Source organism: Homalodisca vitripennis, chromosome 1, assembly GCF_021130785.1.
Source record: "Homalodisca vitripennis isolate AUS2020 chromosome 1, UT_GWSS_2.1, whole genome shotgun sequence".
Classification (NCBI taxonomy): Eukaryota; Metazoa; Arthropoda; class Insecta; order Hemiptera; family Cicadellidae; genus Homalodisca; species Homalodisca vitripennis.
Window position 1 is genome coordinate 166,470,140 of NC_060207.1, and position 13,736 is coordinate 166,483,875.

General features: G+C 34.8%; 1 protein-coding gene across 2 annotated transcripts in view; it reads right to left on the reverse strand.

Moving 5' to 3' along the window:
- Positions 1–6,268: 6,268 nt before the first annotated feature.
- Positions 6,269–13,736, reverse strand: part of LOC124352685 — a 72,596-nt gene continuing 65,128 nt past the window's right edge. For both annotated transcript variants that reach the window (XM_046802271.1, XM_046802272.1), the window contains 2 exons: positions 10,115–10,262; positions 6,269–8,404 (listed from right to left, as the gene is read on the reverse strand). In XM_046802271.1, the coding sequence (XP_046658227.1) occupies positions 8,294–8,404; positions 10,115–10,262 (259 nt within the window). In that variant the 3' untranslated portion in view covers positions 6,269–8,293. The remainder of the gene's footprint in view (positions 8,405–10,114; positions 10,263–13,736) is intronic.

Consider the following 13,736-nt stretch of genomic DNA (forward strand, 5'->3'; position numbering starts at 1 on the left):
CGAAAGACATTTAATTCTTCTGTTACGGCAGCCTTCAGTTGAGCCATGGTGCTAAGTGCTGGCTGTCGGATGCGAATAAGCCTTTTCAGCTTGTCCCAAACATGTTCTAGTGGATTAAGGTCAGGACTTCTGGCTAACCACTCCATAGTGTTGAATCCGACCTCAAGGAGATAGTCCGTTACAATCCGAGCACTTTGTGGACGCGCATTGTCGTGTATGAAGATGAAGTCATCACCAACAAAGGGGGCATATGGCTTCACAGTTATTCCAGAATGTCTACCACATATGTACGAGTTTAGAGGTGCCCAATGTAAACTCACCATTTTTGTGTGAGCCTAAAAAAAAAACCACGCCAAAACATAATCGACCCACCTCCAAAAGACGGTGACGAATGGTTCAAGCAGAAATATTGAGACCAAAGACATTTCTGGCTAATACCTGTAGATCAGAACTTGTAACGGCCCGATTTCTCATAGTACTAAGTCTCAAAAAACTGATCATCCCTTTTGTTTGTGACTCTGGGACTGCCTTGCCCATGCCAACTACAATCAGAACCAGTGTCACGGAATCGAGAGACTGCCCTACGAACTGTGGTGCGATGTAAGTCTACCCGCCTGGCAACTGCACTATAAGAAGATTCCACCAAAGCCCTCACTCTGATCGACTCGGATGTGGTTAAAAACCGATGCTGATTCATACTGACAGAAAACTAACCACTCCACATGACAGTTGAATAAAAATGATTGAGAAAGCCTCCCTTATGAGGCCGAAAATAGAGATTAGATAACCTGGACAAAGGTGTATTTGATGAGTAACATTCCCTAGTGACTGGTTTTGGTTTTACCTGGGTTGAATGTTATTTCCCTATCTCTTATAATATGTCTTGTCTGTCGTTCTTGGAAGCTACAATAAACAATTGAAAGCAAACCAATACAACATTTTTGTTTATATTGTTTTATTTGCAAATATACAGAGGCGTGCATTAATTTTGCATAATATTCCTTTCAGTTTAACTGGTATGTATATATTCTTTGCTTGTATGCATGTTTTTATACTTTTTGAGAACGACATTTGTCGAAATATTAAAGGGTTATATGAAGTGTTGTACAATATAATAATGATATATACAATAAAATATCATTATTATTTTATGTATACTTTAATGAGATATGTATGGTTTTAATAAAAATGTATTCACAAAACATATCTGTTCTACCTCGTAATTTCCTACCATACTTCCAGTGTACAGCATTGTTTCAAAGTTTCACTTCTGTCTTAAAAAATCTTGATTTCTTAATTCATTATTTTACATAACAGTAAATGTGTCATTTCAGTTACTTAAAAAGGAAGAAATGATTTTCAATTGCTTCAGCTCTTTTTGATTATTCTGAATGGAGAAAATTAACAATAAATACGAATAGAAATTGGTGGACGTTATCACCAGACCAACTGTATAGATATAGGATACCTCAAAAGAACATTTAAACCAATCACATCATTGAAATGTGGATGACGTTTTACAAAAGCAGTCTCTTAAAAAAATGGCTGAAATACACTAGAACCTTTATTTATTATTTTAATAGCTATAATTAATAGGTCTCTTATATTGTAATTGATACTTTTTAAACAGCTAAGCGCTAGTAGTATCAGAAAAGGAGCATTGAAAACTGGTAGTAATTCAAAAACAAAATTTCAGTTGTTGGTTTTCTGATTACAGTTTACAAATTAGCAAAATAATATGTATGTCAATTTGAATTTTGTACAACAGGTTTGATACAACACCATTTGCAGATATATGTTAATATGTTTACTGCATTTGCAGTATGCAGGCATCCCTTAGTGGTGTAGCTTAATCACGGATGACCAGTGTCCAGTGGTGTAGTGCCGAATTTAGCTGTGCCGGAGCGACCATGGTATAGGTGTGCTATCGCGCAGATTCCCCCCGCCCCCCCTCGCACAGGTCGGGCACGTGTCGTCAGCTTGGCGTTCCGACGGCGGCGTTACATTTCCAGACTTCCACTTAAACTGTCGTTTTACCCACTTAAACTAGAGCGATTGCAATAAATTTTATATATTCTGGTTTATTATTAAATATGCTTTATAACAGTAGTTATTTCATGGTGAAAACAATAATATAAATATATTATACTTACACCATGGGAGCGGCGAGTTGCTGGGTAAGCAATAAAAATCTTTTTGATTATTAATAAAGGACATTTTATTTCGTAAACTAGGCTATAACAATTTGTAATGACAAACAGATAAGCTATGATTTTAGACGTTCTTTGAAAAATTACTGTGCTGTCGTGTTAATACATTATTGTAGCCTGAAAAAGAATACCGTAAAAATGCATTGTAAAAACTATTAAATATTGTAAAAGTAATATTTTTACATATTTTCAACGGTAACACGAACATGAATATTGTGCGATAACCTCTAGAGTACGTCTCAAAATTCCTCTCCTTTTCCATTCCCATTTCCTTTCTTTGGAGGTTCTGCCATTCTTGTTTGGGTGTCGGCTGCTGAACGATGTCTTCTTAGCTATGTCATGACATAGGGGTCAGGCTTCCATCTGCGGAGCGGGGGACCTTGGAGTTTTAAAAACAGTAGGGCTGAGACATGACTTACTGTCAATGAGTTCCTTAATGGTGTGAGTATGTTATTCATACTGCTGAACCCTCTTTCACAGTCAGCGGAACTACTGGGTATTATTTTAGTGCAGTTTATAAGCTCTTGCAGTCCATCAGGTACCCGCCTGCTGTTGTCCAAGTAATCCTTGTAAGCAGTCACAGCTCTGTTGATGTTCAACTTGAAGCGTTTGCATAGCTGCTCCACTTGAGTTTGGCCAAACTCAGGTTGAATATCAGTAGGCCAGTATTCGGGTTCCAAAACTTTTAGTTGCTCTACAAACTCCTCGTTCTTGACAATTTATTCGCCTAAGCTAGCGGTAAACATTCTCTTCTTTAAGTTGCTGATTACACTAGAAATCAACTGCTCACCATTAAATGATACGATTTTAGGGTTTTCATTTTACTTTACAGAAGAAAAACAGCCTTCCCTCATGGCGACTTGTGCCTCCAGAACTCTTGTCCCTTTTTCTTTCAAAGATTCCAGATATCTGATTGATCTATGAATAAGTTTGTCTGCAAATACAAGGGACGTGCTTCTGTTTTCCAGACTGTCAGACAACAAAGCCAATTCAGCAATAATGCCATACATAAATGGTAAGTTTAACAAAAACTTATGGGAAGTCAGCTTCTTCAGTAAACCATTATATTTGCATCTATCAGCTCGTTGATCAGAAAGCTCGACTAAGTCCAAAAATAAAGTACTTGGTGGTTTACCCTTGCTAAATTCACATTTTAAATATACAATGAGGATGGATTTAGAACTAATACTTGTGGCCATCAATGATTATTGACAGTTTTACAGAAATTTCCTTTACTTGAATCAAAATGCGCATTTTCATTTCCTTTGAAATATGATCTATAATTTCGACCGCGCTATACCTTGAATGAAGGCCTACGCCGATATCTACCCCATTTAGTTTTTGTAGCTCAAGCAATCCGAAATGGTCGCTGTACGGACGGTCGTTTCGAGCAACAAAATATGCCGATCTAAACACAGCCTTGGTTGAATCGAGCTGAGCGTGATTCATTTGATCAATTACTTGTGGCATCGAATGTTTGTTTGATTTGTCAATAATTGGTTGAGATTTGGTGAGCTTTCGACTGTTTATGCTCAATAATCTTTTTCCTCAAATATTTGAGTTGATTTGTTCTATCTGAGCCAAAAAAACAAACTTTCTACGAACGCCACTCATAAGAAAGCGAAACATGTAATTTTTTGTAGGCTCCCAAATTACCGACTTCAAAACAAATTTTACAGCCTAATTTACCTTCCTTTGAGTCTACCCAAGGAAAAGCCGCCTTCTTTCTCTCCCACATATCTTCTGTCCAAACTTCAGGCCACTGTGTTCTGTGGGGGGGTCATCTGCTCGACTTCCTTTTCATTAGGCTCAGGCTCAGCGAGGTTACTTATTTTAATTTTAGCTTTTGGATTTGATGTTCCAGGATGGATTTGATGTTCCAGGATGGATTTGATGTTCCAGGAACTGGATTTGAGTCAGTCATATTAGGGGCACTAAAAATGTCGTTATATATTTTTGTTTAGGTTTTGGTTCCATCACTTCACAAAATTCACAAACTAATAATTAAAAAATTAGTAATAGGCTTTCACAATAATGTATTATGGAGGACTCAACTCAAACAAAACTAACAGTATAATATACGGTACGCTGTTTGAACTCAACCACTACGACTAGACTTTCGACGATAACAGCTTAATACAAGCACTCACGACAACATAGAGACCGGGAACGCGAATAACAAGTCTCGATCTGTCTGTGTAAGTATCCACTTACTGCAGTTAGTAGGAGATGGACGGGTGGGATGGTGTGGCACACCTGTCATGGGAGGGGGAGAGGGAGAGTGAGAGAGCATCCTGATTATTATGAAGGCGCTAGTTGCGAGTTACAAGAGTTGTCTGTTGCACAGCGCCTACAATTACCTTGATACCATTCAACGGACATATAAATGATGCGGGTTTGTTCTTGCCTTTTTATTATCCAGCGACTCGTCACCCGCCTACCACACTTTACAGGCGGGTGGCGCTCCAGTTCACAGCTCCGGCTCTAGATGCTATGCCTGAGGGACGCTCCGCTTCTTAAAACTGTGCCGGAGCGCCGCTCCGGCCCCACTACACCACTGCCAGTGTCCCACCTTCAACACAACTATATTATTTCCAATATGATCAACTATATAAAGGGAATATGGTTGTTGCTGTACTTGGTGGAATCATGTTCTTTGTTTGGGGATCGATAAAATTAGTAGCCTAGTTTATCATCAGTTTCCTTGTGATATTATCTTAAGGTGATAAAACTCGGAAAGGTTATAAATAGAACTCACTTTTAACTATTTTGTAGTTTTCATAATGGTTTATCAATGATAAAAACCATTTTGGCTTTGAAATGTACCATTCAGCAATGCACTTGGGGAGCCAGGTTTCTGCATGATAGAATTGGTTATACTGATGGATAACTCAAATCAATGGTTTAATCTCTGGATAAAAGGATAACTATACACTAATTGTGCTTATACTGGAATATATGTACTGTAATGTGATAAGTGAAAATAAAAAGAGTAGCACGACCAAAATTATCATCAATTTAACAGTGGAAGTGTTCATCAGTCCTGTAAACAATACAGTAATACACCCCTATGGTTCAGCAATTTCAGTCTTACGATCTTTTCACTTCAAGAGAATTGTACTTAAAGTTCAAAATTAATTTACAGGTATTCGTATTGATTATCAACATTCAGAACATTTCATTATATAATTTAGTAATTCTAGTTTAAATTTTATTATTTGTGTAGAGTTAACATTAACCCTTTGGATTTCAAAATTTAATTATAGTATTAGCAAATAGGGAGTATTACTGAAGTGCCAGGTACGCACGCACCCCCACACATACAAGTGCAGAGAGTTAGGGCCAGCCCAGCACCTGCCATTTATCGCCCTGAGTTATTCAGTAATATAGACTTATGACTAAGCAATGCTATGTGACAATTTCAGTATATTATAATGCTGTTTAGTTTAATTCTTCTCTTTTGTGATGTTCCAATTTATATATACTAATCACTTTGGGATAAAATTACAAATAACAAAAACCTGGGCTTGATTGGAAAATGCACTAGGTGACTGACAGTCCGGTCCCTGCATTTGTGTGAGTGGTTCTGATACTACCTGGGCCCAGCTACACTCCCTATTTGCTAATACTGTAGATTCACATTGTTTTCTCAAACAAAATAACCCACACACTGTCCTTTGTACTTATTTTATATTATGCATAAATATATTTTTTTGTAAACCTAGATGGTAATGACAGCTAATCTTGCCCAAACATGTGCTTACCTGCACCTCTTAGTGAAGGCTTGCTAGCACATGGATCATGTTCATAGATGATTTCTATTACGATTGAAGATATGTAGGTAGACTCAGAATACTGAAGTGAAGGAATATTTTTAAGTGTTCTCAATGCTGTCCTAAAGGCACTGTTTATCAATCCATTCTGCTAGAGAAATAAATATTTAGATTTACCTTTGTTATATATTCAGAAATTAAAATAGACTATGAAATTATTACTGTACTTCTATTATTGTACAGTAATGTAGGTTTAAAGGGTAGAGTTTGTAAAAAATGCATTACTTCAGTTTGAAAATAGTATATTTTACAAACATTTACACCTTAAAAATATAAAAGTCAAGGTTGTACTGGACATTAGCACCTAACTAGTGATTATTGTCACACTGTTATCAGTTTATTGCACTAACAATAACTAATTTCTAAACTAACTATGCCTAATGCAGTTTGTTCGAGAAATAAAACGTATTTGTAACAAATACTGAATATATAATTAAATTTAAGTTCTGTTGTGAATATTTATAAATGAATTAAGATAATAAAAGTTATTAAAGTAAATACTTAATGACTGGAGGAACACTTGGTGAACTAGTTTCCTGATTTTATAATACAATACATTTTTCAACTTGTTTCAGTGTAAAAATTCACATTTAACTATGCTTAACCTACTAAAGAGCTAATGACTGTTTTAAAACCAATGGGTGATCAATACTTCTTTATATTTAATCAAATATAATTTATATTTGGAGAATTTATTGTGGGTAAAAATGTAAAGCTGTACCATATTGATAGATCAGAAATAGTGTAATGATCTGATTAAACTATGTGCCATGCTGTTTTCTACAAAAAATGACAAATTTTATCCAATGCAGTAGACTTGTAAAAAAAGGAATCTGTACTGGAATGACTAATCTTAGTTAATTTTATTTATGACTATTTAGTCTAATAATGCAATTTTTTATATTTTATCCAGTGAGTATGAATTTTGATACAGTGAGCCAATGAGGATCAAGTATTACCGAAACAACCGATACCATGAAAATTGAATGGCTTGCTGGCTGCAACGTTACCAAGTCATATTTTTCAAAGGGATGGTATTTATAAAAAACAGTCCAAGCCTCACTGATACTAGTACAAGGAACCAGTAGTTGCACTATATCCAGTGAATGTAGATCTATCTGGCTGTATGATCAATCTGTGAACTGACACATTCTGTGCTTTATGTTTTCTGTGGTTTTACTGGAGTAAAATTGCGAATGACTATGAACTGTGTGTGAACAGTTGGTTGTTAAACTGTAGTGTTTTCTTTTTAACTCTCAAGCGATATTTCTTCCATCGACCAAACTTGGTTAAATAGTGGCAGGAAAAGTAAATGTAGCTGTAATAACAAAATATATTTTTCATAGATAGAAAACAGAAAACACATGTCTCAGAGTTAAACTGTTCACATGGTGATCAGACAACTAGATCGAAAAAATGCCATTTGCAGAACGAGGGCATCACTAGCGAATTGTGTTGAATGGTCTCTAATGTCAGCCAGATGTCTCAGTTTGGCTTGGATTGTAATTGGATATACCAACATTCCTTTAAAAAAGAAAATACTCCTACTTGTAGTGGAAAAACACCTCCCCTAGAAGTTGGTAGAAACTTAAACTATTCTAATTAAATTTTGATATATACTGGGTAAACATAACTGCAAGCCACATAGTGTTATCCCTTGAAATCTAACTAAAAAATTATAATATTTAAAAAAGTTTAAGACCAAAAAATGTAAAATGTGTGGTGTAAATTTGAATTTAATATGGTTGAAGACTTCTATATTTAGGGGTTTAAAACCCTTCAATTGAAATGTGTCTTCCCCAATAACCATTAAGCTCATTCATCACTTCATGTTAAAATCATGGTTGAGAAAAATGATTTATTTTTGAATATTATTGTTAAATAATGTATATTGAATCATCATAGTGTTTATTAAATTTTTTTAATGGCTTCAGAATGAATTCGAGCAATATAACTACCATACAAGTAATTATTACTAAACTTAAACTACTGTAGCCGTCTCAGTGTTAATGTTATTTAGATAATTAGTGAAATGTAATTGCCCACTTTCTACACAAAAATAAATGCAAAAATGACTTTGCAAACAATCAATAGAGATGAATTTGATGTAAAAACTCTTTCTTAAATAATTTAATGTCCCTTTATCCATTCATGTTCATCACACTGAGATGTTGGCTGTGCCTCCATCGCTGGTATGCAATACGCAGTTGCGCTCAGTCTCATGTTGTGCACGTGTATGTGCCGGCATGTTCACGCATGTAGCGCAGCCCCGTCCTCCTCCATCTGCTTCAGTTTCTTGATGACCTGGGCGTGCTCCTCAAGCAGGCGAGCGAACTCCATTTTACGGCTCTCGGCCTCCACCTGTTCATAACAGTTTTATAGGTTTTCTAATTTTGTAGGTTATATTAAATATTTTATGAGATATGTGATGTAACATACATTCTAATAAGACATTTTTGGTAAAAGATCATTTTAAAACCCAAAGGTTTGTAAAAATATGCCCAGAAGTTAACACCAAACTTTCTCTACAACATGGTATGGTAAGTACCTCATTATCACAGAATTCTGGGACATATTCTTTATAAGTTTAATTGAGTCATGAATGCAGTTGTATTTTTACATAAAATCTAAAGCAATACTCAAAAACACTATTTATGAAGATGTAGTTTAATGTAACAAGTATACCCTAAATAATAAACATTTTACCTATATTGTCAAAGCACATTGAGAAGAATTGTGATAATAACTGCAGCTCGTCCCATTTTGTTAATCAGTACGTAAGTGTAATAGAAGTGATCAGAGTGTCTTTCTAAAACCTTTTTAGGCATATGAGTGAAAAGAATTGTTATAGCTAAAAATTATAAGGACTACAAGGATATTTGTCAATAAAATGTATTCCTGCATGCAAAATTTAGTCAACTTTAGTCCGTTTATCTGGTCCTGGCTGATATAATAGACTATTACATACAAACACACATTTCCATGTACACAAATAATATTTTTACAAAAATAACTTTTATTTCAGATATAACTTAACTAATAAACAGATGTTGCAACTAAAAATCAAAATTAAAATTTTGGAGTAACACAGGACCTTTCATATTGTACATATGGGGGCAGGGGGAATTGAAAATGTAGTATTTCTCATAGTGCTCAATCACAAGAAAATCAGAATGGAGTGAGTTAACAAGTTTCATATAATAAGCATTAATGTAAATGGGCAGATAATGTTTTGTGATATATTTTAGAGGTTCTCGTACATTGAGAAAGCATCTGTTAAGAAGGAGAAGAGAGAGAGGGAGTGAGAGAGCTAACAACGGCCGTGAAATTTGATCCAAGACTGAAGACTCCTTTTAGCATGTTTATCCACGACCCTTCTACATGCCTTTACATTGACAACCAAAACAAGGAATTTGATATTTAGATAATAATTCTCTAGATTATCTGCTCATCAATTCTTTGATTTAGATGGATTATTTACAAGCTCTTCCTGAGAAATAATCCATTATGTACAATGTAATACTAAAATTAAATGGTATACAATTGTAATGAGTATACAAAAATATACTTTTGGAGGTATGATTCAAACTCATTTCTTACAAATTGAGCTGATCTTTACACAACTCTTCTTTAGAAACGAGATATTTTAGGATGTATTGTGTACTTAACACATTTTTATTATAAATACATTTTAAAATGTTATTGTCAGTGAGTTCATATTGACAGAAAGTCCATATAATTAGAGTTAAATTTCTTTAACAGAACTCCATTAAATAAGTACATAACTTCTTAAATTCCACATGAATTATTTTGGAATGATAAGTTATATTAAAACTGTTTTGCAACAGTCGAGTAACCTAATATAAATTTAATAGTTAATAAGTAACTGGACATTTTCTCACTATAAATACGTTATATGGAAATTAAGAATTCTATTTACCAAAATTTTAAAACATTATAAATACAATACTCCTTTGTTTCTTTATGAGGTTGTATAATCAAACCTTTACGTTATTATGACTAAAATTCATAGTAATAATACTATCACAATAATATTAGTGATACACATACCTGTATCTGCCTGATCCTGGCATTGGACTCTTCCTTGCACTGGGACTGTGAGCATTTCCTTATGTCAAGAGAGGTATCAGTCAGCAACTTGTGGAGCATGTGGCTGTCGTCTCCAGTAGCTCTGGCATCCACATCATCCACCACGATACTGTAACACAAAATTTGTGTTCAGTGCTAGCCAATCAGATGTGCACTCACACTACGTTTTTGATACCATAGTGTGAATAGTTGATATAATAATAACCAATAACTTGCCTTTGACTTTAAAGAGAAATAGACCTTGTATCAATATGGGGACTGTGTGGTGGAATTCATACTAAATAAAAATAGTTCTTTTAGGTGATGCAGATAGAGGGTACTAAATTTAGATCATACTAAATATTTTGCATAGAATTGCAATCCATCTCAATCTAGTAATCACCTCATGTTGATGAATTTAATACCATCTCAATCTACTAATCACCTCAGGTTGATGAAAATACCATCTCAATCTAGTAATCAACTCATGTTGATGAAATTAATACCATCTCAATCTACTAATCACCTCAGGTTGATGAAAATACCATCTCAATCTAGTAATCACCTCATGTTGATGAAATTAATACCATCTCAATTTACTAATCACCTCAGGTTGATGAAAATACCATCTCCATCTAGTAATCACCTCATGTTGATGAAATTAATACATCAGGTAATTTGTATTAATATCACAGTACACACATAATAACATGTTTTATATATATATATGTATAATAACTACTAATAAATATAATCGTTTTTTCTTTTGTTGATACTTTGGTATTAACCTGAGGCCACTATTTTTGGAACTGCTTTTCTTACTCTTAATATGTATAGTAGTATAGTATAGAGTCCACTCTTTAAACTCATGAAACATTTCAACTCAATATCTCCAGTACGGTGGTAAAAGTTGTTAAGCCATATATCCAAAAATAAATTTATGGGACTGTTATGTTTTATTTATTTATTATGCCCATCTATGAATAGGACTACAGTACAGCCCTTTATAGAGGGGGAACTTTGCAAGCGCTATATCAATTGATGCCTGAATAATGTAATCAGTTACTGACGTCAGTAACACCAATAGTTCAGACGCCCGTCCTATACAAGACCTATACAAAGTGAATCGTTCTATATACGTCTCACTTAACCTGCAATGTACACCATAATTATACAACGTCTTTGTTCTATCTTTGCCTCACAGTACCTCCGATTGAGACTGTAATGAAATAAAGGTTTCTGACGTCATTAGCTATTACACTTGAGAACTCACCTCCCAGCCTGTATTATTATAGGTCTTACACAATCCGCATTTGAGACCTTAATTAGATAGACAGTTATTGACGTAAGTAGCCATTATACTTGAGAGCTCTCCTCTCTACCTACTAAATTGTTCTATCTGCGTCTCACATTGCCTGCAATTGAGACCTTAATTAGATAGACGGTTATTGACGTAAGTAGCCATTATACTTGAGAGCTCTCCTCTCTACCTACTAAATTGTTCTATCTGCGTCTCACATTGCCTGCAATTGAGACCTTAATTAGATAGACGGTTATTGACGTAAGTAGCCATTATACTTGAGAGCTCTCCTCTCTACCTACTAAATTGTTCTATCTGCGTCTCACATTGCCTGCAATTGAGACCTTAATTAGATAGACGGTTATTGACGTAAGTAGCCATTATACTTGAGAGCTCTCCTCTCTACCTGCTGAACTGTACTATCTACGTCTCGCATTACTCGCAATTGGGACATTAATTAGCTAGACGGGTTTTTTATGTAATAGCTATTACACTCGAGTACTCGCCTTCCTAAATGATTTGTAATATCTACGTCTCACATTACTTGAAATTGAGACCTAAATTAGATATACTGTTTCTGAGTTCGCCTGTCTACCTGAAGTGTTCTATACATGCCTCGCATTACTCGGAATTGAGCGCCTAATTAGGTAGCGGTTACTGTGTCAATAGGTCAGTAGCTGTAATATTTTAAATAACCTTCCTTCTATTGTGAATTGTTCTATCTATCTCTGACATTACCTGCAACTGAGATCTTAATAACACATCGCTTAATTAAGTAACTAGCTACAATAATAATTTAAATGTTCGTCACTCTACCGTAAAATATTCTACTTACCATGTTAAACTTAAAAGTTTATTCAGAAATACTTTGAGCAACATGAACTGCAACAATAGGGAAAGGATATAAATTTACGAGGCGCTTTTTCTAAAAAAAAGTTATGTGACGTTCACATGTATGATGGGTTTACGATAGGTATGGTCCGGAACAGCCTTAGCAGTCTGGGTAGGCATCTTAATATGGCTTTTCGAAAAGCTGGATGTAAGGCACAAGAATCCTACATCCAGATCAGGCGATCTAATCCAGCATTTAGCAACGTTCGTGTTACTAATCTCAATATTTACTTTTCAGACAGTGCCACTCTGATAACCTAAAGTATTATGTCGATTTCTGACCACCTTCGCAGCGTGCAAACTAACAGCTGATTTAGCAGCAGCCAACCAACTGGTGCTCTGTGATAACAATCTCATGAGCAGCGGTGTTGCGTATGTGGCAACTAGAGCATCTAGGGAATCTAAATATAATCTTTTCTCCGAAGAACTTTTTCTTGATAAAGAGTCAATTGAATCGAACGTGAGTGATCTTATCACAATCCCAACCTGGAACTTCAAGGGAAGTAGACTTCAACCATGCTGTCGTTGCAGTAACATTTGCGTTCTTCCCGAGTTAAAAACCATCCACTAAATTTTTAAAGAGTTTCCCACTAATCTTTCCGCAGAAACGTAGTATATGTTTTTATACACTAGGATTTTGTGCCATAAACTCTTTAAAATATACCTATGTCCAATATATTATAGGTTTACATTTGAAAATTTTGAGACTCAAATCTGGGACCAATTTTTTCACAAATATTTCATTTACGGGGTTGCATGTTTTTTTCTTTGCTATAGCTTGTTCTCCTAATGTAATTTTAGGACACCTTAAGGGGAGCAGACCACTTAAAACTCAATTTTTTAGGTTTTTCGTTTTTTCAGTTGTTAAATAGCCTGAAATTTCCTCTTTACAATGGTATATAACATGTATATGTTTTCTTTTTATAAGTTAGCTTAAAAAAATATTTTCCAATGGCTTGCACGCACACTTCAATCCTCACAATCAAGAACTGAGCGCGACGTAACCGATCGTGCGTTTCTCTTACACCAGTGGTATTATTTACTTGTTATAGTACTACTTCAATGGAACTGCTACATGATCAACAGTATTTTAGAGGCATTGAACACCACGGTTCTTTTGACAGCTGTATTTTTGTTTTTTTTTTTTTTTTTTTTACAGTTTTTGTGGTGGTGTTTTTATTTGGTTTCGGACATGTTCATTTTTTATTTATATAGCCTAAGCTATATGTTAACAACCGTATATTACACTTTTAAAATTAAATAGCCTACACATTCAGACCATTTTAGATTAGAGGTATTGAAAAAACAAATCTATCATTTTTCTGTTTATTTTACTAATTTTTTTGGAATCTCGCAGAATACGAAGAATAGAAAAAGCCTTAGAGGAGCTTTACAAGAGGTACATCAGCAAAG